We start from the raw sequence: 20,748 nt of genomic DNA, 5'->3' as shown, positions 1-20,748 counted from the left end.
AATTATAAATACCAAACACTTTTCATTGTGAATCCTTTACATCTATTGAAGAGCAATTTTTTTTCCCTTTAATACAGTTTGTTATTAAGATAAATGAATATGATATGAAAGTTGTTTCACCTTCAAATATGTAATGCAAGATGGGCCATTTCTGAGAGTCTTCTCTTTTCACTTGAAATCTGGACTCCTGCCACAAAATCTTCATTTGTTCTTTTAACAGGTCTCGTGGTTTTTTGTTTGTTTGTTTTTGTTTTTTAACCTTTTCTGTCTCCGTTAGATTTAACTGGGTGCACATTTGGTAATAAATGTTACTGTGGCATTTTGTGGTTTTTCCCTATACCACTGTAGTTAAGGATGTGGTAGTGTTTCTATTATAAACATAGGTTTGTAGGAGTTTATAATTTGTTTGAAAAAAAGTTTATGGATATTACTTGGAAATTTAGATTTCAATGACATACTTCTATTTTCTGATTTAAAAACAAGTAGGATTGAATATATTTTCTCATTTCATAGTATCTTCCATTTAAGATTTCTGAGTGCCATACCATTTATATAAGATTGGCATAATGAATAGTGTTGTTGCTGTTTTGTGGAGACCTCATGTGTACCCTAGAGAGATGAAATGAGTTATCTAAGATCACACAGTGAAGGGGCAGATGAGGTGAATGAGGTTGAGTCAGAACTCAGGAGCCTCGGGACAGCTATCATCAACTCAACTGTTTTGATTCACAGGTGGCATGGGAATGCTTTCTTAGTTTATTTTGTGCTTTGGTTACTTTGGTCGATACCCTAGGAAATTAACTTTACAAGTGTGGTCAAACTTTCTGCTTCTTACTGTTTCTAATAAGCCACTTGCTTGATCTGGTATTTAGGCCTATTGACCAGTGGAGACTAGCAGGGTAGTAAAGCGAAGCAGTCAGAAATTCAGCTGTGGCTCTCTGGTCTCTGGATAGCAGGAAGCATAGCTCAGCTGAATTCAGTCAGGAGGAGCAGACTAGGCAAGGCCAGGTTTTTGAATTTAAAGAGCTGGCTCACAGAAAAAGGGCACACCAGCAATCACACTGGTTCACAAAGGCATCTGGGACCAGTATGGAGCGTAGGAGCCTCTGCACAGGCTGGTAAGATGTGGAAGCGGAGAACTGGGCAGCCATGTTGGGGGATGCATACAGCAGGCAACTTGGCATTGGAGAAGTCAGGTAGCAGACAGGGCCTCGGCCCCTGGGTCCTTGGAGGGATCTTGCAGAAGCTAGGCAGCTGTCTATCAAGGAGTGACACTTTCAGCAGGCTCCCAAGGCAAGATCTCCGGTAGAGGACTTGGGTAAAGCCAAGGTCTGGAAACAAAGGAAAACCCAGTTATCAATGCTAGACTAGACAAAGTAAACCAAAAAATCCCCACAAACCCAATGGATAAGTTAACTTCCAATAACGACAAGGGCTGTGGAAAAGATAAAATAGTGTAACATGCACATTTAACTAACTCCTTCTCCCTTCCCTTCCCTCCCCTCCCCTCCCATCCCCTCCCATCCCCTCCCATCCCCTTCCCTTCCCCAGTTGCCTCCCACTCCCCCACCACTGTTGTTTTCTAAAAGCCATACACAGGTCAACCTGGAATTTACAGCAAATTGTGGATTTGAAGACTATAACAAAAATCATTTCTCACTGAAGAGCACATGCCCAATGCCCTTCCAGAAATTTTTAGTGCTATATTTCCCAAATTTTTTCTTTTACTCTTACAATATAAGACAAAAATACTAGTATGATTGATATTTATCTTTAAAGGATAAAGGTTAAGTATGTGCATGTAGTACGTGTATGTATTTAGACATTAAAACTGAACGTTAGCCTTACCAATTTAAGGGCTATGAATAAAGGTAATGGGCTCAAATACCAAAAAGGTGTTTAAAATAGCTTACCTTTAAGAGTACTTCTCACACCTGAGATTCTAGATTCCACAGTTTTATTTCATATTTCCATAGGTAAGTATGCTACATGTTTGATCAGTGAATTATCACATTGTATTTTTATTTAACAAAACTCTCGAAGGCTGTTTTTTTGTCTCAAAGATATTCCTTTTAGTCTTATATTTGAATTTATGTAGCAATTCAGTCCCTCCAAGTAATAACTCTGTATTTTAGTGGCAATCTTTCTAAAGTACTGGCATCATGCCTCATCTATATTAAAGAAATATCCCATGCCAAATACCTAAACATGACATGGTTTTTGACTTGATCTGCAAGTTGGCATCAGGAAAAGAAATTCTGTAGTACTCTGTATTAACTAAATGTCATATCTACTTAAATTATCTAATATGTTACTGTAATCTATTTATGATACAGTAGTTTGCTTAAATGAATGACAGTATGAACTATTTTAATGCTGAAATGACCACAGAGCATACAAATGCCAAATTATATCCACAGGATTTTTTCTTCTTTACTCCAGAGATGTCAATGGCTCCAATTGAAAACATGCCCTCTCCAGTGATGTCTGGGTTACTATTTTGTCTTCATTTACCTCTTCCCATTATTACTGAAATACAAACTCAATTCTAGATATTAGTCTAGTTTAGATTTTGGTAGTAGCAAAGAGATGTCTTTGTAACAACCAGTGTTTATTATTCTTTAGTGATTTGGGGTAGGAAGCTGTTTTTATGGTCTTTTAGGTCTCTCGAATCTCTTGAAAGGATTTTCAAGATGACTTTAAAATCATTTACTTGTTTCCTAACTTGCCTAGTGACACCTACAGGTGGGTCAATAGAAATGGGCCAATAGAGTGAAAAGTCCCGATGAACCAATTATGGCAATCAGTGGGAAGTTCTCTAGTGGAAACATGTAGAGTCTGCACTTTGATCTGAAGAACCAACTGCAGGGCCAGACATGGTGGCTCATGCCTGCAATCCTAGCACTTTTGGAGGCCGAAGCGAGCAGATCATCTGAGGTCAGGAGTTCAAGACCAGCCTGGCCAACACAGTGAAACCCCATCTCTACTAAAAATACAAAAATTAGCCAGCTGTGGTGACACCCACCTGTAATCCCAGCTACTCAGCAGGCTGAGACAGGAGAATCACTTGAACCTGGGAGGAGGAAGTTGCAGTGAGCTGAGATCACGCCATTGCACTCCAGCCTGGGCGACAAGAGCTAAACTCTGTCTCTCTCTCTCTCTCTCTATATATATATATAGAGAGAGAGAGTGCCTCATAAACCTAGAAGAAGAGATGTGGCAAGTGTGGCAAAGACCTGGGGCTTAGGTGTCAGTGCACTCAATGTGAATCAAGAATGTAATCCAACTGCCAAGAGAGCGGAGGCAACTGGAGGCCAGGCTGGCAGGAGAATTCCTAGAAAAAAGGAGGGACGGCTGTGGGGTACCTATACTCCAAGCCGCAGCCCAGTGTCTTGGGGTCAGTCTGGGGTTCTCCACTTAGCTGTATAAATTTTTAAGTGTTTCCAATTGGAGCTCATTCAAAGAAGAGTGGTCAGGATGGAGAAAAAACTTGAAACTCAGTTTATATAAGGAAGAACTAGAGGAACTAGCATGTTTATTCTGGAGGAGAGGGTACAGAATTGCTGTCTTCACAGATAAAACGGGCTGTCATGTAGAAGAGAAGTTAGATTTATTCTGCATGCCTCTGGAGGGTAGAAGAAGGGCCAATGGGGTAGACTTTGGCTCAGTGCGGCAATAGTTTTCTGTTGGTTACACATGTCCCTGAAAGGAGTGAACTGCCTCAAAAAGTAGTGATTTTGGATCTTGAAGACAGCTATGCCTAGGCAGATGGTTGCTGTTGTATAAATGATCCTGGGAAAACCCCCACGAGACTAGACATAAAGATCTCCAAAACTCTCCCAACTTTAAGGCCCTGGTTTTATGTCTCACCATCTCTCTGTCCAGCAAACATATTTCTTGGCCATCCTGTGTGTACCAAGAACAGTGTGGGGGTGTGGAGAACTCCAGTCACTCAGGGAAAGCCACACATGCAAACAGCACCCACATCACAGGGTGACAAGAGCTGTGATGCATCTGGGTGTGTGAAGTGTCAGAGCCCCAAAGAGGGCCCACCCATCAGCCCTTGGATGGCAGTGCCTGAGCAAGTCATTAAATGGGAGTTGGCCAGGTAAAGAGTAGAGGTTAGGGCATTGCAGCACGAGCGACGGCCATGTGCAGAGGCCTAAGGGAGAGACAGTGTGGGTGCGGGTGGATGAGAACAGAATACAATGGAGCAAGAGCTGGAGCAGAAAGTTCCTTAAATGCCAGTCTGACCGTTTGAATTTAGGAGTTTGTATTAGTCCGTTCTCATGCAGCTATAAGGAAATACCTGAAACTGGGTAATTTATAAAGAAAAGAGGTTTAATTGACTCACAGTTCTGCATGGCTGGGGAGATGTCAGGAAACTTATAGTCATTGCAGAAGGAACCTCTTCACAGGGCAGCAGGAGAGAGAATGAGTGCCAGCAGGGGAAATGCCAGATGCTTATTAAACCATCAGATCTCATGAAAACTCACTATCATGAGAACAGCATGGGGGTAGCCACCTCCATGATTCAGTTACCTCCCACTGGGTCCCTCCCATGACACATGGGGTTATGGGAACTACAAAATGAGATGTCGGTGGGGACACAGCCAAACCATATCATAGTTGAAGCTTGGGAGTAACCTCATCTGATTTGCATATTTGAATGGTGGCTCAAATGATAAGTTTGAGGATAATGATGGGTTCCAGAGGAACCTTCTCTCTGAGTCTCAGGGCTCTTACCTCTAATATAAGGGACTTGCACTATTCCGCAGTATTCTATGATCATAAATTCATTTCTTGTCTTTCTTTATAGTTGTATTGGATAGTCAGGCCCATGGTGCTCTAGGCCGTACCAGCCTTTGTGTACAGATGGAGTCACATTCACAGCAACACCCAGATTTCACTCATGCTTCACTTGCCTGTTTTGCTTCTTAGGACCTCCAGATCCCCATAAAGATCTTACCCAGTTATTCCTGGGAGCCTCTGGGGATGCCTAAAGGGAGCTCCTAAACTGACCCCTCCTGCTGTTTACCTCATACTTCTTGTTGCCAGTGTTAGCTGAACCCACCTGAGGGTGGTGCCTCCCCATGCCAGTCCTGCTGGTGCCAGTGCTGTCCATGACAATGCTGAAGTCCCTGCCTTGTGCTGACGTTCCTGGAATTGCAGCTGTCACTGCGCTTTTCTAGGTTTTTCACTGCAGCACAGCCACACTGTTCCCAACAAAAGTGGGGGCAATGGCCTACTTCCTTTGGGTCATTTACCATCACCTGGACAGTGAGCAGTACTAGGCAGGCCCTGTGTCTCACACGATCCTTCTTGAAATAGCTCCTTTGTTTCTGCCTATAACCCCAAGGCTGTGGAACCAGTACCTGAGGGAGACACCAGGGTTTTCCCTCCATTCCAGTTTCCCCCAGGGTGTCCAAAGGTCCTCCTTCTCCTGGCCCGCTTTCCTTTAGCCAAAGATAAGAAAGATAAGGCAAAACAAACTATAATCCTGGCAGCTTTACACACCAGATCATCAAACAGACGTATGCCTGAGATTCTTTTTGTTGTTACTCATTACTCTATGCCTGGCTCAGAGCGAAACCCTTCTCATAGATCTCCAACCCTTGGAGGGACAGACTGTTAACATCCTCATTTGTAGATGGGGATGAGGCTAAGAGGAATTAAGTAACCTGCTCAAGGTCAAACAGGTGACAGAGCTAGAATTCCAAACCAGCCTAGTCTGGAATATTCCAGATACCACACTCTTCACAGGTTCCCAACACTTGAACATAAACACTCAATAATCTGTATAATACATCAAGTGCCCACTTTTCTTATTGTCATCTTTGTATTAATTCCAAATTGGCTTTTGTATCCAGGGCTGGGAAGAAACGGTGGATGCCGCCATTTCCCACCTGTTGAAGACTTGCCTGTCGAAGAGTTCTAAGGAGCAGGCTTTGAACCTCAACAGCCAGCTGAACATACCCAAAGACACAAGCCAACTGAAGAAACATATCACCTTGCTCTGCGATAGATTAGCCAAAGGTGGCCGTCTCTGCCTAAGTACCGATGCAGCAGCCCCACAGACCATGGTCATGCCAGGTAAGAGCTCTGTCCATGCTCCCTAAACACAATTGTACTTCTCCTAAATTAAAGGAATGTGCCTGTGGTTGTATTTGGGGTTTAAATTTCATATTAAAGTGACGACAGCCAAGAAAATTGATTTCACGTTTCCCCTCTGACATCCCAGGGTAACCCCTTGAATAAATATTCTTGAGATATTTGCTTGCTAGACATTTCTAGAATGGTATGTCTTTTTTCTTCTCTCTGCTTTTAAATATATGATCCATTTTGTTTTGCTTCTAACTAATAAAAAGTGGATTAGAGGATAAACTGTTTTTAAGAAAAAGTTTTACTAAATGTGATCTCGCGATACAATATTTCGTAAATGTAGCATGATACGAGCAACTAATGTAATCCAGATGAGTCCAGTCTCTTCTGCTGTTTGCTTGGATCGTGGTCATTAGAATAAGGTGGAAGAGACGAAGTGAAAGACGAGGATCAAGAGATGTGAGCAGGCTTCAGAGCCCAGGCACCCATGGGCCAGTATGGAGAGAGATTCCACTTGCCCCTCCATGGGCAGTCAGCGATGGTCGTGGGCACCCAGGGCTGCCCTTCCCATGGTCATAGGGGCTGAGCAGTCGGTCATGCAGCCCTCAGGTCTCTTAGGGGCAGCAGTTCCCAACTCCTGCTTTCCTCTTCCTAGCCTCTCTGTGGCAGCAGCAAGGAGCATTACATCAATGAATTTATTGATGCAGCAGCTATAGCATCTCTTTCCTCCTACAGCAAGAACCACAGTGTGGGAAGTGGTGTGGTTTTTTCCTCTTCCTTCTTACATGCCTTTTCTTTACTTCCCTGCCCCCATTCCCTCTCTGGTAGTCTTGCTGTTGCTTCCTTTTCCCCCTCACTCAGCATTCCTAGAAGTGAAAAGCAATGCAAGTGAAATTGTGAAAGACAAACATGGAGACAGCATAGCATAATCTAATAGGCACAGACTCTGGAGACAGACAGAACAATGCTTGGATCCTGCCTCTTTTTATCCATTACTACTTATATGACCCTGAGTATGTTACTTTCTTTTCTAGAGTCTTCATGTCTTCCTAAAAAAATGAATGTAATAATGCTTGCCCTGCCGCTGGGGCCCTATGAGTTTATCAAGCACCTAGCACAATGCTTGGAACAGAGACACTCTCAAAAAATTCAAGCTATAATTATTATCGTTGTTATGGATATATGCATGATTCAGCCTTTAAATTTAGAGGTGGAAAAATAGCTGGTTTGGGGTTATGGATTCTATATTTTATGATTTGAATATCTTTACCTCAATTGTACATAGGTAGAAGCCAACTTTATTCCAAATAATATTTTTTATTTGGCCTTTTATAATAGAAATGCTTTTCCACAGAGAAATAGTTCTGACATTGTTTGCCTTCATTTAGAACCTCTTTATCTTGCCCTGTAACATCCTCTTAACTGTTCCACTTGTCCATCTTCTGTCCACTGTTACAGGATTGTTTTCCTAAGAGATATTTAGGCTTAATGAGATAGTAAATGAAAACTATTCATTATAATCAGTATCAGTTTATGACTCTCCCTCCCTGCTTGCCCACAGGAAAAAACAAAGGAGACTTGAGGGAAAAGGGCAGATACATTAATTTTAAAAAAAGAGAGAGAGAGAGAAAATTTGAAGAGGGATGGGATGGCCCACCTGATTGGCTGATTACCTGTGAGTTCAGGCTGCAGCAGCCCTGAATTCTCTTCTCAGGTCCCTGTCTGAGCTTTCCTGTTCAGGGATCCCCAAATCCCTGTCTTAGTCGTTTTTGTTTAAATAACTAGATTTGTAAGTAACCTAAGGGCTGTGTCCATATCTAGGATGTGGAACATTTTAAAACCTCAGTGCAAAGTTTTTGAATGTATGGAAGTAAAGGACAGAGAAAGAAGGAAAAGAAGGAAGGAGAAAGAAATGAAAAGAAGAAAGATGGACAGTGTGTTTGTTCACAGCCCAGGGGTGGCCATCAGTCAGATTCATGCCTGGTCTAGCTGAGTTCGTTCTGTTGGAGAGATTTAGGCTGTGTGCATGTGCATCAGGGTCACAGTCGCGATGCCTTGCCTTTACTTGCCGACCACCCGCTTGCTACTCTGTGGTTGAGTGACTCTCCCTCCCACTTGTCTTGATCTAATCAGGATAGCGAGGTTTTAAAAAATTGTTAAATCAGCACTTGTTGTCATTAACATGCTTAATTATTGCCTATACTACTTTTCTTCCCTATAACTCAGATTTTTCACATGCTTTATCTCTGTATTAGCATATTTTTGAGGTAGAAGAGACATGTAGAATTATCGCTGTCTTACAAATAGAAAATGGAGGCAGGAAAATTGAAATCTCTTGCCTGGAGTTTCATGGTTACTGGAAGGGTTAGGTCTAGAATCCAAATCTCCCAGCCCACTGTGCTTCCCTCTAGACCACACAGACCACAGTGGTACAGATCTGTTTTTAACCAGAGCCTCCTCCTGTGTAAGCTATTCTTGATTTGGCCTTCCCCTCACCCCCCTCCTCCCCCCCCACCCACTTAAATTGGTCTAGCAGTGTGAAAGGAAAAGGGCAGAAATAGTTTCACAGTCTCTTTTCTTTGCTTTGCTATGAGAAATATATTAAAGATTTATCTTATATTTGTTTTGTGCTTAATTTTTATTATGTCCAAAGGTGACATGATAACATTATCATGAGTATTTCTTATTAAGAAATACTGTGAGGAGTTATTTCTGCTTCAAGCCTGTAATTGTGCAGTTTACAATGTTGGTTTAGCTCCAATAGTTGTAACAGAATATACGAAGTGGCATATTAGAAAGGACTGGATTATTGAATAAGCATAAAAGCTCTTCTTGCAGAGATGATCTTTTTTTAAGATTTAGATGGGACCTTCGAAATTGTCTGGTTCACCTCCCTCACTTAACAGCTGAGGTAACGAAAGTCTAAGAAGGTGAAGTAAGTAAGTGCTCAGTATTAAAAGGCAGGAGTGTGTGTAATTTTGCCGTGTTCCCTATTAAATTGCAGATGGATAAACATCTCAGAATAAAAAACCTTTGGTCTTTTCTAGCCTCATGGCTTTATGAGCCCAGCACCTTGGATGTGCCCTTTTTTTGCTCTAGTGAAGGCCATGGTGACAACATCCTCCCTGGTGTCCAGAGTTTGAAAATCTTTTCCAGTGGGAATTACCTTATGAACTTCTTTGCCTCACATTTCTCTTGCTTGACTTTACCAATTCTCTATCAGTTTTTCCCTTAACCTTTTCTGGTGAACTTTTTGTTGTTGTTGCAGAGCTATCAAATTTATTTCTCTCATCTGCAGCTCTGGTGTTCACATCTTTCTGCTGGTGAATATAGCTTGTGAGGAATCTACTTTCGTTAAATATCTATTTTCCAATCTCAGCTGTATGCATTCTACTTTTAGAGCAGAAGTCACAAAGGGCCACCTGGTTAGTGTTTTTTAAAAATCTGAATGTAAGTGATTTAGTGGTCTGTCTGGCCTTTTCATGCATATATGTTCCCAACCTTCTCCCTGCAGCTGCCTAGGACTAAAAGACTTGCTGTATTTTGCAGGAGGCTTCCTTTTATAACCTCAGTATCTAGGACAATATTTCAATAGCCCTAATTATAGCAAAGATTTGAACCTCTCAAGCATATATGCAAAACTTAATGTATACATGAGTGGGTCTAACTCATGATATTTGAAGACATCATTTTAACCTCATGAACACTGGAGCTTTTGTCACCTCTATGCTTTTCTTAAACTTAATTTCAACTAGGTGATGCTTTGCCTAAGAAATAATATAGGTAAGTGATGGCCCATCAGATAGAAGCTTGGAGAGCAAATGCTGTAGGCACCACAGCAGGGCAGGCATAGAAAGCTGGGCAAGGAAAAGGGGTGTAAAGACAATCCAGGCTGATCAGGTGCCTCAAGTGAATATTCTCTTAATGTGATGATCAAATGACTTCACATGACATAATGGGCCATAGCTTCAGCTGTATTTTCTTTCACACTGCCAGATTCCTGGGCTAAAAGGAAGCCAAGAGGAGGGAGTAAAAGAAAGCAAAGAAGATTTGATAAATAAGATTAGGTATCTTATATAATCCATATATTTTCATAGATATGGATTTAAAAAGTTATCATTTTGAGATGTGGTAGGGACCACCCAGGAATTAGCATTTTGTGCATCTTTATTGTATTAAGTGGATAGGAGAAAAGACACAGTATGAATCTGAATACAGAGTATAAATGTGAATAAGATGTCTATTCTAGCCTTTTGAGAGAGAGATTTTAAATTCTCTTTAGTATTTAAAACTTGAGTCAATGACCTTTTGCCTTAAGGATTTGATATTATTTTGAAGCTACTTCCAACTGGCCCATTTCAACTGAATTTAAATTTAATTCTTCCAGGTCTCACTTAGATGCTCAATAAGACATTTGATGTTTACTTTCATATTGTCAGTATGATTTAACTGTTGGTTTTACACTTTGAATTTTTATAAGTTTGAAGTCATTCTTTAAGGAGATTTAGATGAATTAAATATACAAAAATGGCTTCTGAGCCTGTTTTTCCTACAGAGAATACAATACTTTATCTTGACATTAAAAAAAAAAAAGGGAGTGAGTTCCAAAATGGGAAAATGCTATTGTGAAGTGGACTTCACATCAGAAGTATATGGGTTCCAGAGCTAGGTTGGCCAGTTATATGATATGGAACAAGTTACTTAGTCTGTCTACTTCTTTGTTTTCTCAACTATAAATAGGAAAAATAATGATACTTCACTATAGATTTGTTGGCCAAATTAAATATAGTAGTACATGGAAAATGCTTAGCAAGTACCTGACACATAGCAAATTCTCACTAAATGTGAGCTTCTGTTACTAATAATAATGAATACTATTGTAAAATCCCAAAGGAACTTGGGAGAACTTGACAAAAGGATTCTAGATTTCAATTAGAAGAATAAAATTATAAGATTATACAGGTGTGAGTTTCCAGCCCAAGCTGAGGTCTGAGGGGAACTGATGGGGTACTGGGTAGCTGAAAGAACACAAGTAGGTGGGACATGGCTTTATTCAGCAATTCACTCACACTGTTGGTGCTGCATTTATGCACCTCCCAGACAACAGTGGCTCAGAGCCAGGTGATGAGCCCTCCCATATTATGGCTACGTAGGTATGATTATATAATGCACAGGATTGTGCGCCTGCACTCCAATCGTGCTGTGTCATGCTGTGCTGGGTGTGTACCTTGGGCTGTACTTGACTGCAGTGCAGCCATTGTCCTTACAACAGGAAATTTTTAAAAAGAAAGAGTGTGTAAAATTTGCCTTTTCAGATTATTCATTATTAAGCAAAAGTGAATGAGAATAGTGCATACTCAAGTTTGGCCTTACAGGCACCTTTACAGAAAGGGTCCTTTTAAGAAAAAATATTCTGAGGCATGATCTGTTTTCCTAGCAGTCTCTCTTAGTCCTTTGATATGCAAGTTATTTTCATCAGAAACATCTATCATGTCATCATTGTTGTCAATTTTCTTTTCTTTATTGTCAACTGAACTGCCTGCCAGATTTTCACTGCTTACTGGCCTTGCATGTGACAGGCATAGTTCTCCAATAACACTTTAACTGCATTAAACTTGGCATAATTTGCAAGATTTATAGTTTTCCTCTGCAGCCAATTCGTGTTGTATTTGCAGTAATTTCCTACAGTCAGTGAGGGATTAACTAATAAAATGTTGGTAGCAGGCAGAGATTCTTCTAGTGTTAAATGCAGGAGGATATTTGAGTACAGACTAATTTTAGAAGTGGTCAGTTTTTGAGTGCATATCTTTGTGTTATGCTTTTGCTTTTCTATGATTATAACAACTGGGATAATTAAAACTTCCTTAAGCAGGAGGATCCACCCTCTTCCCTTCAATTATATATGTAAAAACTTAGAATGTGTTAACTTTAACTCTAACCACATGTGCTAATGTGACGTTTCAAAGCAATGAGGAGAGGACAAGATGAATTAGTTTAAAAATAGTGTTGGAAACTGGCCAACCATTTGGAGAGAAGAAATAGATTCCCTACCTCATCCCATATCACACAATACATTTCAGACAAATAAGGTATTTAAATTCAAAAAAAGAAATTTCATAAATCACAGAAGGACATAAAGGTGGATACATTGATATGGAAGCAGGATAGGCCTTTCTATGTAAGTTAGCAGAGGCAATAAACAGAAGACTGAGCTTTTGTTATAGACTTCTCAAAATTGGGTCCAGAAGAATATAAACCAAGGCATGTATTAACGATAACTATCCCTGCATGTTAGAATTACAGGTGGTGTCTGAGTCTCTTCTTGCTCTTTCTCTTCCATATATTTTGTATATTTTCTGAAAATGACATATATAACTTTTGTAAAAAGGCCCCATGATAGAAAGAACCAACAGGAATACAACTATATAATTGTATCAGAAATGGTGGTAAGGAAACAACAAGGGCCAATTCATAAGTCAGGAAAATTAATTTTTTTCAAAAGGAAGTAAGTTATTAAAAGGGCAATGACCATGTGTTTATGGAGCATGTTTGTATTTCAGTTCTCATGAACTAACCCAAGTCCTTTGCAGGACTACAGAAATGTGTGCAGCTGTTTTATGGATTCTCTCCCCTCCCATCTCTGTATCTCCTCTTGAGCATAGGCCAAGTCATTCAAGTTATTGATCTCTGACTAATGTTTCACATTGTCAAAGTGACTCCATAATTTTGCACTTTGCTTATAATGCATTTTACTACTTTGCAGCATTTTACAATGAGACAGTTTTCCTCATAGAACATTCTCATTCCTTGGCTTCTCTAGTCTGCTCTATGGCTTCTTGTTCCCTTTTCTGTCTCCTGACTATTGGTTTTCCATCTTCATGCTCCCCTGGACAGTCTCATCAAGCTACCACTGTAATTCCCATACCTTCTGGTTGGCCTCTCTTCCAAGCTCCACATGTCACCACCAACACTCCTTTAGGCAATTCCACATGCCTGAAGGAAACTCACCTCCTTCTGTGTGTCTGATCCCAGTGGATGATGTTACTCAATGCCCAGGCCGGAGGCCTCAAGAAACAACCCTGACTCTCTGTTTCTCTTACTCTCCATATTCAGCCAGTCACCAAGACCTGATGATGCTACCTCCCAAATATATCTCTTTTCATGGCCCACACTGCTTTTTCCAACGCAAATGCCCATCAATCATTGATAACACTCTTATCGCTTATTTAGACAGTTAAAATGACCTATCATTAATCTCTCTGTGTTAATATTCTGTCTTCATTTTCAGTGCTACCATAAAAAATATGACTCTTTGTAGAAGTATTATAGCCAAAAACTGGAAATAATCCAAATATCCATCAACTGATAAATGGATAATAAATGTGGTATATCCATACAATGGAATATTCTTTAATAATAAAAATAACTGAATTTCTAGTATGTACTACAACATGGGTAAACATTAAAAACATTATGGTAAGTAAAAGAAGCCAGTCAGAAAGATCTCATATTATAAGGCCATTCATATAAAATGTCCAAAATAGGCAAATTCAAGGTGACAGAAAGTATGTTAGTGGTTGCCTAGGACTAGGAGTAGGGGAATGAGAAGTGATAGCTAATGGGTACAGAGTTTCCTTTTGGGTAAGAAAATGTTCTGAAATTAGATTGTGGTGATATGACTATACTAAAAACCATTGTGTATTTTAAAAGGGTAAGTTATATGTGAATTATATCTCAATAAACTTGTTTAAAAACAACATTTTTTAGTGTAAAGATAAAACATGTTCTTTGTATATATTTAGAAAATTCAGGTGAACCAAAAGAAGAAAATTTATTTATATTTCCGTAAGTTATTGGGGTACAGGTGGTATTTGGTAACATGAGTAAGTTCTTTTTTTTTTTTTTTTTTTAAGACAGAGTCTTGCTCTGTCACCCAGGCTGGAGTGCCGTGGTGCAATCTCGGCTCACTGCAACCTCCGCCTCCTGGATTCAAGCAATTCTCCTGCCTCAGCCTCCTGAGTAGCTGGGATTACAGGCATGTGCCACCACGCCCAGCTAATTTTTGTATTTTTAGTAGAGACGGGGTTTCACCATATTGGTCAGGCTGGTCTTGAACTCCTGACCTCGTGATCCACCCACCTCGGCCTCCCAAAGTGCTGGGATTACAGGCGTGAGCCACTGCACCCGGCCCATGAGTAAGTTATTTAGTGGTGATTTGTGAGACTTTGGTGCACCCATCACCCATGTATACACTGCACCATATTTGTAGTCGTTTATCCCTCGCCCTCCTCCCACTCTTTCCCCCAAGTCCCCAGAGTCCATTGTATCATTCTTATGCATTTTTGTCCTCATAGCTTAGCTCCCACATATCAGTGAAAACATATGATGTTTGGTTTTCCATTCCTGAGTTACATCACTTAGAATAATAGTCTCCAGTCTCATCCAGGTCACTGCAAATGCTGTTAATTCATTCCTTTTTATGCCTGTGTAGTATTCCATTATATATATATGTGTGTGTGTATATATATGTGTGTGTATATATATATATAGTACATATATGTGAGCATATATATATATATATATATACACATATACACACACACACACACACACACACCACAGTTTCTTTATCCAGTTGTTGATTCATGGGCATTTGGGTTGGTTCCATGATTTTGCAATTGTGAATTGTGCTGCTATAAACATGCATGTGCAAGTATCTTTTTCAAATAATGACTTCTTTTCCTCCGGGTAGATCCCCAGTAGTGGGATTGCTGGATCAAATGGTAGTTCTACTTTTAGTTTTTTAAGGAATCTCCACACTGTTTCCATGGTGGTTGTACTGGTTTACATTCCCACCAGCAGTGTAGAAGGGTTCCCTGTTTACTGCATCCACGCCAACATCTACTGTTTTTTGATTTTTTGATTATGGCCATTCTTGCAGGAGTAAGGTGGTATCCCATTGTGGTTTTGATTTGCATTTCCCTGATCATTAGTGATGTTGACCATTTTTTCATAGGTTTGTTGGCCATTTGTATATCTTTTTTTTTTTTTGAGAATTGTCTATTCATATCCTTAGCCCACTTTTTGATGGGATTTTTTTTTCTTAATGATTTGAGTTTGTCGTAGATTCTGGATATTACTCCCTTGTCAGATGTATAGATTGTGAAGATTTTCTCCCACTCTGTGGGTTGTCTGTTTACTCTGCTGACTGTTCCTTTTGCCATGCAAAAGCTCTTCAGTTTAATTAGATCCCAGCTATTTATATTTGTTTTTATTGCATTTGCTTTTGGGTTTTTGGTCATGAAATCCTTGCCTAAGCCAATGTCTAGATGTTTCTGCTGAGAAATCTGCTATTAATTTGATAGGTTTTCCTTTATAGGTTACCTGGTGTTTCTGTCTCATAGCTCTTAAGATTCTTTCCTTTGTCTTAACTTTGTATAACCTGATGACAATGTGCCTAGGTGAAGATCTTTTTGCGATGAATTTCCCAGGTGTTCTTTGAACTTCTTGTATTTGGTCTAGGTCTCTTGCAAGGACAGGGAAGTTTTCCTTGATTATTCCCCCAAATATGTTTTCCAGGCTTTTAGAATTCTCTTCTTCCTCAGGTATACCGATTATTCTTAGGTTTGTTCGTTCAACATAATCCCAGACTTCTTGGAGGCTTTGCTCATATTTTCTTATTCTTTTTTCTTTGTCTTTGTTGGATTGGGTTAATTCAAAGACCTTGTCTTTGAGCTCTGATTTTTTTTCTTCTATTTATTCAGTTCTGTTTCTGAGACTTTCCAGAGCATTTTGCATTTCTGAAAGTGTGTCCAAAGATTCTTTAATTTTTGATTGTTTTTTCTTTGAGCTATCTATTTCCATGAATATTTCCCCTTTCACTTCTGGTATCATTTTTTGGATTTCCTTGCATTGGGCTTTGTCTTTCTCTGGTCCCTCCCTGATTAGCTTAATAACTAACCTCCTGAATTCTTTTTCAGGTAAATCAGGGATTTCTTCTTGGTTTGCTGGTGAGCTAGTGTGATTTTTTGGGGGTGTTGAAGAGCCTTGTTTTGTCATATTACCAGTGTTGGTTTTCTGGTTCCTTCTCATTTGGGTAGTCTCTGTCAGAGGGAAGGTCTATGGCTGAAAGCTGTTGTTCAGATTCTTTTGTCCCATGGGGTGTTCCCTTGATGTAGTACCTCCCCCTTTTCCTATGGATGTGGCTTCCTGTGTGCCGAACTACAGTGATTGTAGTTTCTCTTCTGGGTCTTAGCCACCCAGCGAGTCTACCTGGCTCTGGGCTGGTACTGCGGGTTGTCTGCACAAAGTCCTGTAATGTGAACCGTCTATGGATCTCTCAGCCGTAGATACCAGTGCCTGTTCTGGTGGAGGTGGTGGAGAGTTCAATGGACTCCATGAAGGTCCTTAGCTTTGGTGGTTTAATGCTCTATTTTTGTGCTGATTGGCCTCCTGCCAGGAGGTGGTACTTTCCAGAAAGCATCAGCTATAATAGTGTGGAGAGGGACGGGCAGTGGGTGGGGCCCTAGAACTCCCAAGATTATATGCCCTTTGTCTTCCACTACCGGGGTGGGTAGGGAGAGACCACCAGGTGGGGGTGGGACTAGGTGTGTATGAGTTCAGGCTGTCCTTGAGGGGGTCTTGTTGCAGCTGCTGTCCGGGATGGGGGCAAGATTCCCAGGTCACTAGAGTTGTGTACCTAGGAGGATTATGGCTGCCCCTGCTGAGTCATGCAGATTGTCAGGGGAGTGGGGGAAAGCCAGGAGTCACAGGCCTTACCCAGCTCCCATGCAAACTGAAGGGCTGGTCTCACACCCACCATGCCCCTGCCAACAGCCCCGAGTCTGTTTCTAGGCGGAGGGCGAGATGGGCTTGAAAATTTGCCTGAGAATATCCACCTCCCAGCTGCGAGAGAAAAGGGCTTTAGTTCTTCCTCTGCCTGTAGAGTCTGCATGCCCAATTTGTGCCCTCGCCCGAGTTCAGACCAGGAGGCTTCTTGTCCCTGGCCCTTCTTGTTCAAATTGTTACAAAGTTCAGCTAGAGAATTCCTTCTCCCTGTGGAGTTTTACCCCCTGTTCCTCTGGCCACCCTCCCAATGGATCCCTGTGGTGCCAGGCAGAAATGGGCTGCTTGGGGACCCAGTAAGCTCCTAGGGCCTTTCTGCTGCTTCCTCTATCCCCATATTTTGCTTGGCTCTCTAACTTGACTCAGCTTCAAGTAAAGTCGGAAACTTCTCCCACAAACCTTCAGTTTCTGCAGTGGGGGTGCGTGTTCGGGACAGGAGGGTCTCCCTTTCCCACTTCTGCAGTTGGGGCACTCACAGTATTTGGGGGGGGTCTCCCAAGTCTTGCTTCCTTGAGGGGGTCTATGGGTCCTTGGGATTGCTGGTTTGTTCTTGCAGTTGATCTGCAGCTAAAATTCACAATGCAAGCCTCCCCATGCTGCTCTGTCTGGAGCTGCAATCTAGTCCTGCCTCCCATCTGTCATGATCCCCTGAATCGAAAATTTAAAATCATTAATAATCTAACCATTCTGAAATAGATATAAATCCAACTATTATTCATTATATGTAAATGTTTGTATATGTGTATACACGCACTACATATGTGTTTGTATCCATATCCTTCTAGACTTTTTTCTTTGCATATGTGTACATTCTGTTTTATAAAAATTGGATCATACTATACCTACTACCTACTACTTTATAATCCCTTTTTTTTTTTTTTTTTTTTGAGACGGAGTCTTGCTCTGTCACCCAGGCTGGAGTGCAGTAGTGCGATTTTGGCTCACTGCAAGCTCCGCCTCCCAGGTTCACGCCATTCTCCTGCCTCAGCCTCCCGAGGAGCTGGGACTACAGGCGCCTGCCACCGCGCCCAGCTAATTTTTTGTATTTTTAGTAGAGACAGGGTTTCACCGTGTTAGCCAGGATGGTCTTGATCTTCTGACCTCATGATCCACCCACCTCGGCCTCCCAAAGAAAGTGCTGGGATTACAGGCGTGAGCCACCGCGCCCAGCCTATAATCCATTTTTTAAACTTTCATTAAGCTATTTCATTATTAAATAGCATACATTTTTTAAAAAGCTGCATACTTAGCCAGTTCCCTTTTGTCAAACATATAAACTGTTTCTGATATTGGTATGTACACAATTACTTAATGAATATTCTTGTAGCTAAATCTGTATACATCCTGATGAATTTATACTTTTCCATGAATATGAATTGGAGCTGGTTATGTTACTTCCCTGCTTTAGAAGATTTTATAGTTCCCTCCTATCTTCCATATTAAATTGAAATTTCTGCACCTGAAATACTATGTTCTTTACATAGAAATACTATGTTATTTTACTAGAACATTATTTTTGTAGCCATATCTTCTACATTTTCTTCCTTAAGACCTTTTACTGATTTTGAAATATTCATTATTCTCCACATACACCATGCATTTCAAGTTTCTATGACTTAAAGAGTTCCCTTGGCCCGGAGAGGCAGTCTTGACCTGGTGGTAAAATTACCACTAATTTCTGAAGACCCAGCTGAAATGATGTTCCACAACGCATTCCCTGTTCCTCCTCCTGGAACTGCTAGTAAATTTTCCATCTGTGCTCCCTGGTCCCCTGAGCATATGGTTGTTATGGTACTTGTATCATAGAGTACAATCATTTAATAGATTGATTCCATGCCTCACCCTAAGGTAGAAGATGTTGGATTGTATTCTGTTCTTCTTCAGGACCTCAATACACAACTTGTGCCGCGCATGCAGACACACACACACATATAATTCATGCCCACCATGTATTTTTTAAAGTTTTTTATTTTGAAATAATTATAGACTCGTGGGAAGATGCAAAAATAGTACATAGAATCTCATATACTCTTCACTTAGCTTCCCCTAATGGTGGCAGCTGCAGAGCTATAGTTGCGGGCAAGAAGAGGACTCTGTAGGGAGCAGTGAATTTTAAGAAATTCACATAAGAGGTCGTATCACTACTATCAAAGATAGCAGAAGGTCAGGAAGGATCTGTCTGTAACTAGAAGAAAAAATATAGGAAAGCAAATGGAAGAAAATGTAGGCTATTGTCAGGGTTTTTATTTCTTCTCTTTTTGTTTTTCCCTTAAAAGACATTTAGAGATGTTTGAAGTTCAGGTGGTATAGCAAGATGAGAGTGCCAAAATCCAATGTTTGTGTTAAATGGAAAACTTTTGGGAGGCAGAAAGAATAATCTAGAATATACATAGACTGAATAAAGTTAGCATTTGAGAAGAGAAAAAGTGAGAACCTAGATATATGCTGGGTATACATGAAAATTTTTTTTAAAAAAGGAAAGCTTAGTGAAGTCTAGCCACATAGGCTTTAGAGAAGTAAAGTCTTATAATGGTTTTTGACAGAGTGAGAGGGGTAAATGGTCAGGTTATAATTAAATCACATTAAAGTTGATTTGCAATAGCCATTGTGGAAAGAACAAGGCCAGCCATTTAGCAATTGTGCAGCTGTTTATTTTTCTGGAGCCATAGCTTTTCACTTTCATAGTTCTCTTACCTCCTTGTTTTGAAACATTATTGTTTCAAAATTGTTTTGAAAGTCAAGCTATAGTTTATAAATAAAGAAGCATTCCGTTATTAATAGTATGCTCATTCTTATCCAGTGTAACAGGGAGTCCATAATGAGATGAATGGAAGATTAGTGGAAAAATATTTGAATCTAGGATTAGAGTTGGATTTGACAGAAGAAGCAATTAGGAGCAACTGTAGGGAAAGGTCTACCATCAAAGACCTCATAAAATAACATTCTCCCTGTGTGTACTTAGCAAATACTTGTTGATAGACATGCTGGCTGGTAACTAATTACAATGTGATGACCAAAGACCAGCTTCTTGGAAGTAGGGTTGTTAATACAGGAATAGAATACCAGGGGAGTTTGAGTAATTTCCTTCTCAGCAGATGTTTATACTAATGTGGATACTCAACAGTCTAAAGATAATCTGGGGAAAAAAATCTGTCTAAAAGTAGGGGGATAAATTAAATAGCTTTTGAAAGGCATCACTATTCTTATTTCTTTAATTGTCATGTGGATAGCTCTGTAAAATGCCCATTTTTATCTTCACCCAGCTATAAATGTGAACTGCCTTTTCTACTGTCCTATGAAATAGCACAATGGAAATCTGAACTCTGTATAATTTTCAGTATTCTTAAAAATTGCATAGATTTGCCAAAAGATAGAGTATCTCAAGAACACTGGAGTATCCCTCAGGAAGTTATTTAGCTCTGAGGTTTTGTATCATATCAAAAATAACTTTTCTCACATATTCTACTAGCATTTGGTACTGTTTTGTCTTCAAATATGAGGATGAAAAAGTTGATATTTATTCCAGCAGATTCTGGCTCTAAAAACAAAATCATGAAGGGATTTCTACTGATTCATATAACAATTCTTTTTCCAACTGTTACTCCCAACTTCTGCTACCTCAGTGTATCTATCTTTTATAGTACGGTTTTCTGATTCACCTAAAACTTACAATAAACATACTTCCTGTTTCTTTTCCTTCAAATTCTACTCCCGGTATCTGCTATCTCTCTGAGAAATTCAGCTTCCAACAATAAGATGAATGTTTCTGTTTTCAGCGTAAATTTATGAATATTATTAAAG

At 40.2% G+C, this 20,748-nt stretch overlaps 1 protein-coding gene across 6 annotated transcripts in view; it reads left to right on the top strand.

Moving 5' to 3' along the window:
• BBS9 (Bardet-Biedl syndrome 9) overlaps positions 1 to 20,748 on the top strand; it is a 483,026-nt gene that overhangs the window by 411,465 nt on the left and 50,813 nt on the right. For all 6 annotated transcript variants that reach the window (XM_054559335.2, XM_024250181.3, XM_024250180.3 and 3 more), the window contains one exon: positions 5,871 to 6,093. In XM_054559335.2, coding sequence (XP_054415310.1) covers positions 5,871 to 6,093 — 223 coding nt within the window. The remainder of the gene's footprint in view (positions 1 to 5,870; positions 6,094 to 20,748) is intronic.

Source organism: Pongo abelii, chromosome 6, assembly GCF_028885655.2.
Source record: "Pongo abelii isolate AG06213 chromosome 6, NHGRI_mPonAbe1-v2.0_pri, whole genome shotgun sequence".
Classification (NCBI taxonomy): Eukaryota; Metazoa; Chordata; class Mammalia; order Primates; family Hominidae; genus Pongo; species Pongo abelii.
Note: the sequence above shows the minus strand (reverse complement) of the source record. Positions and strands in the feature narration are given on the sequence as shown.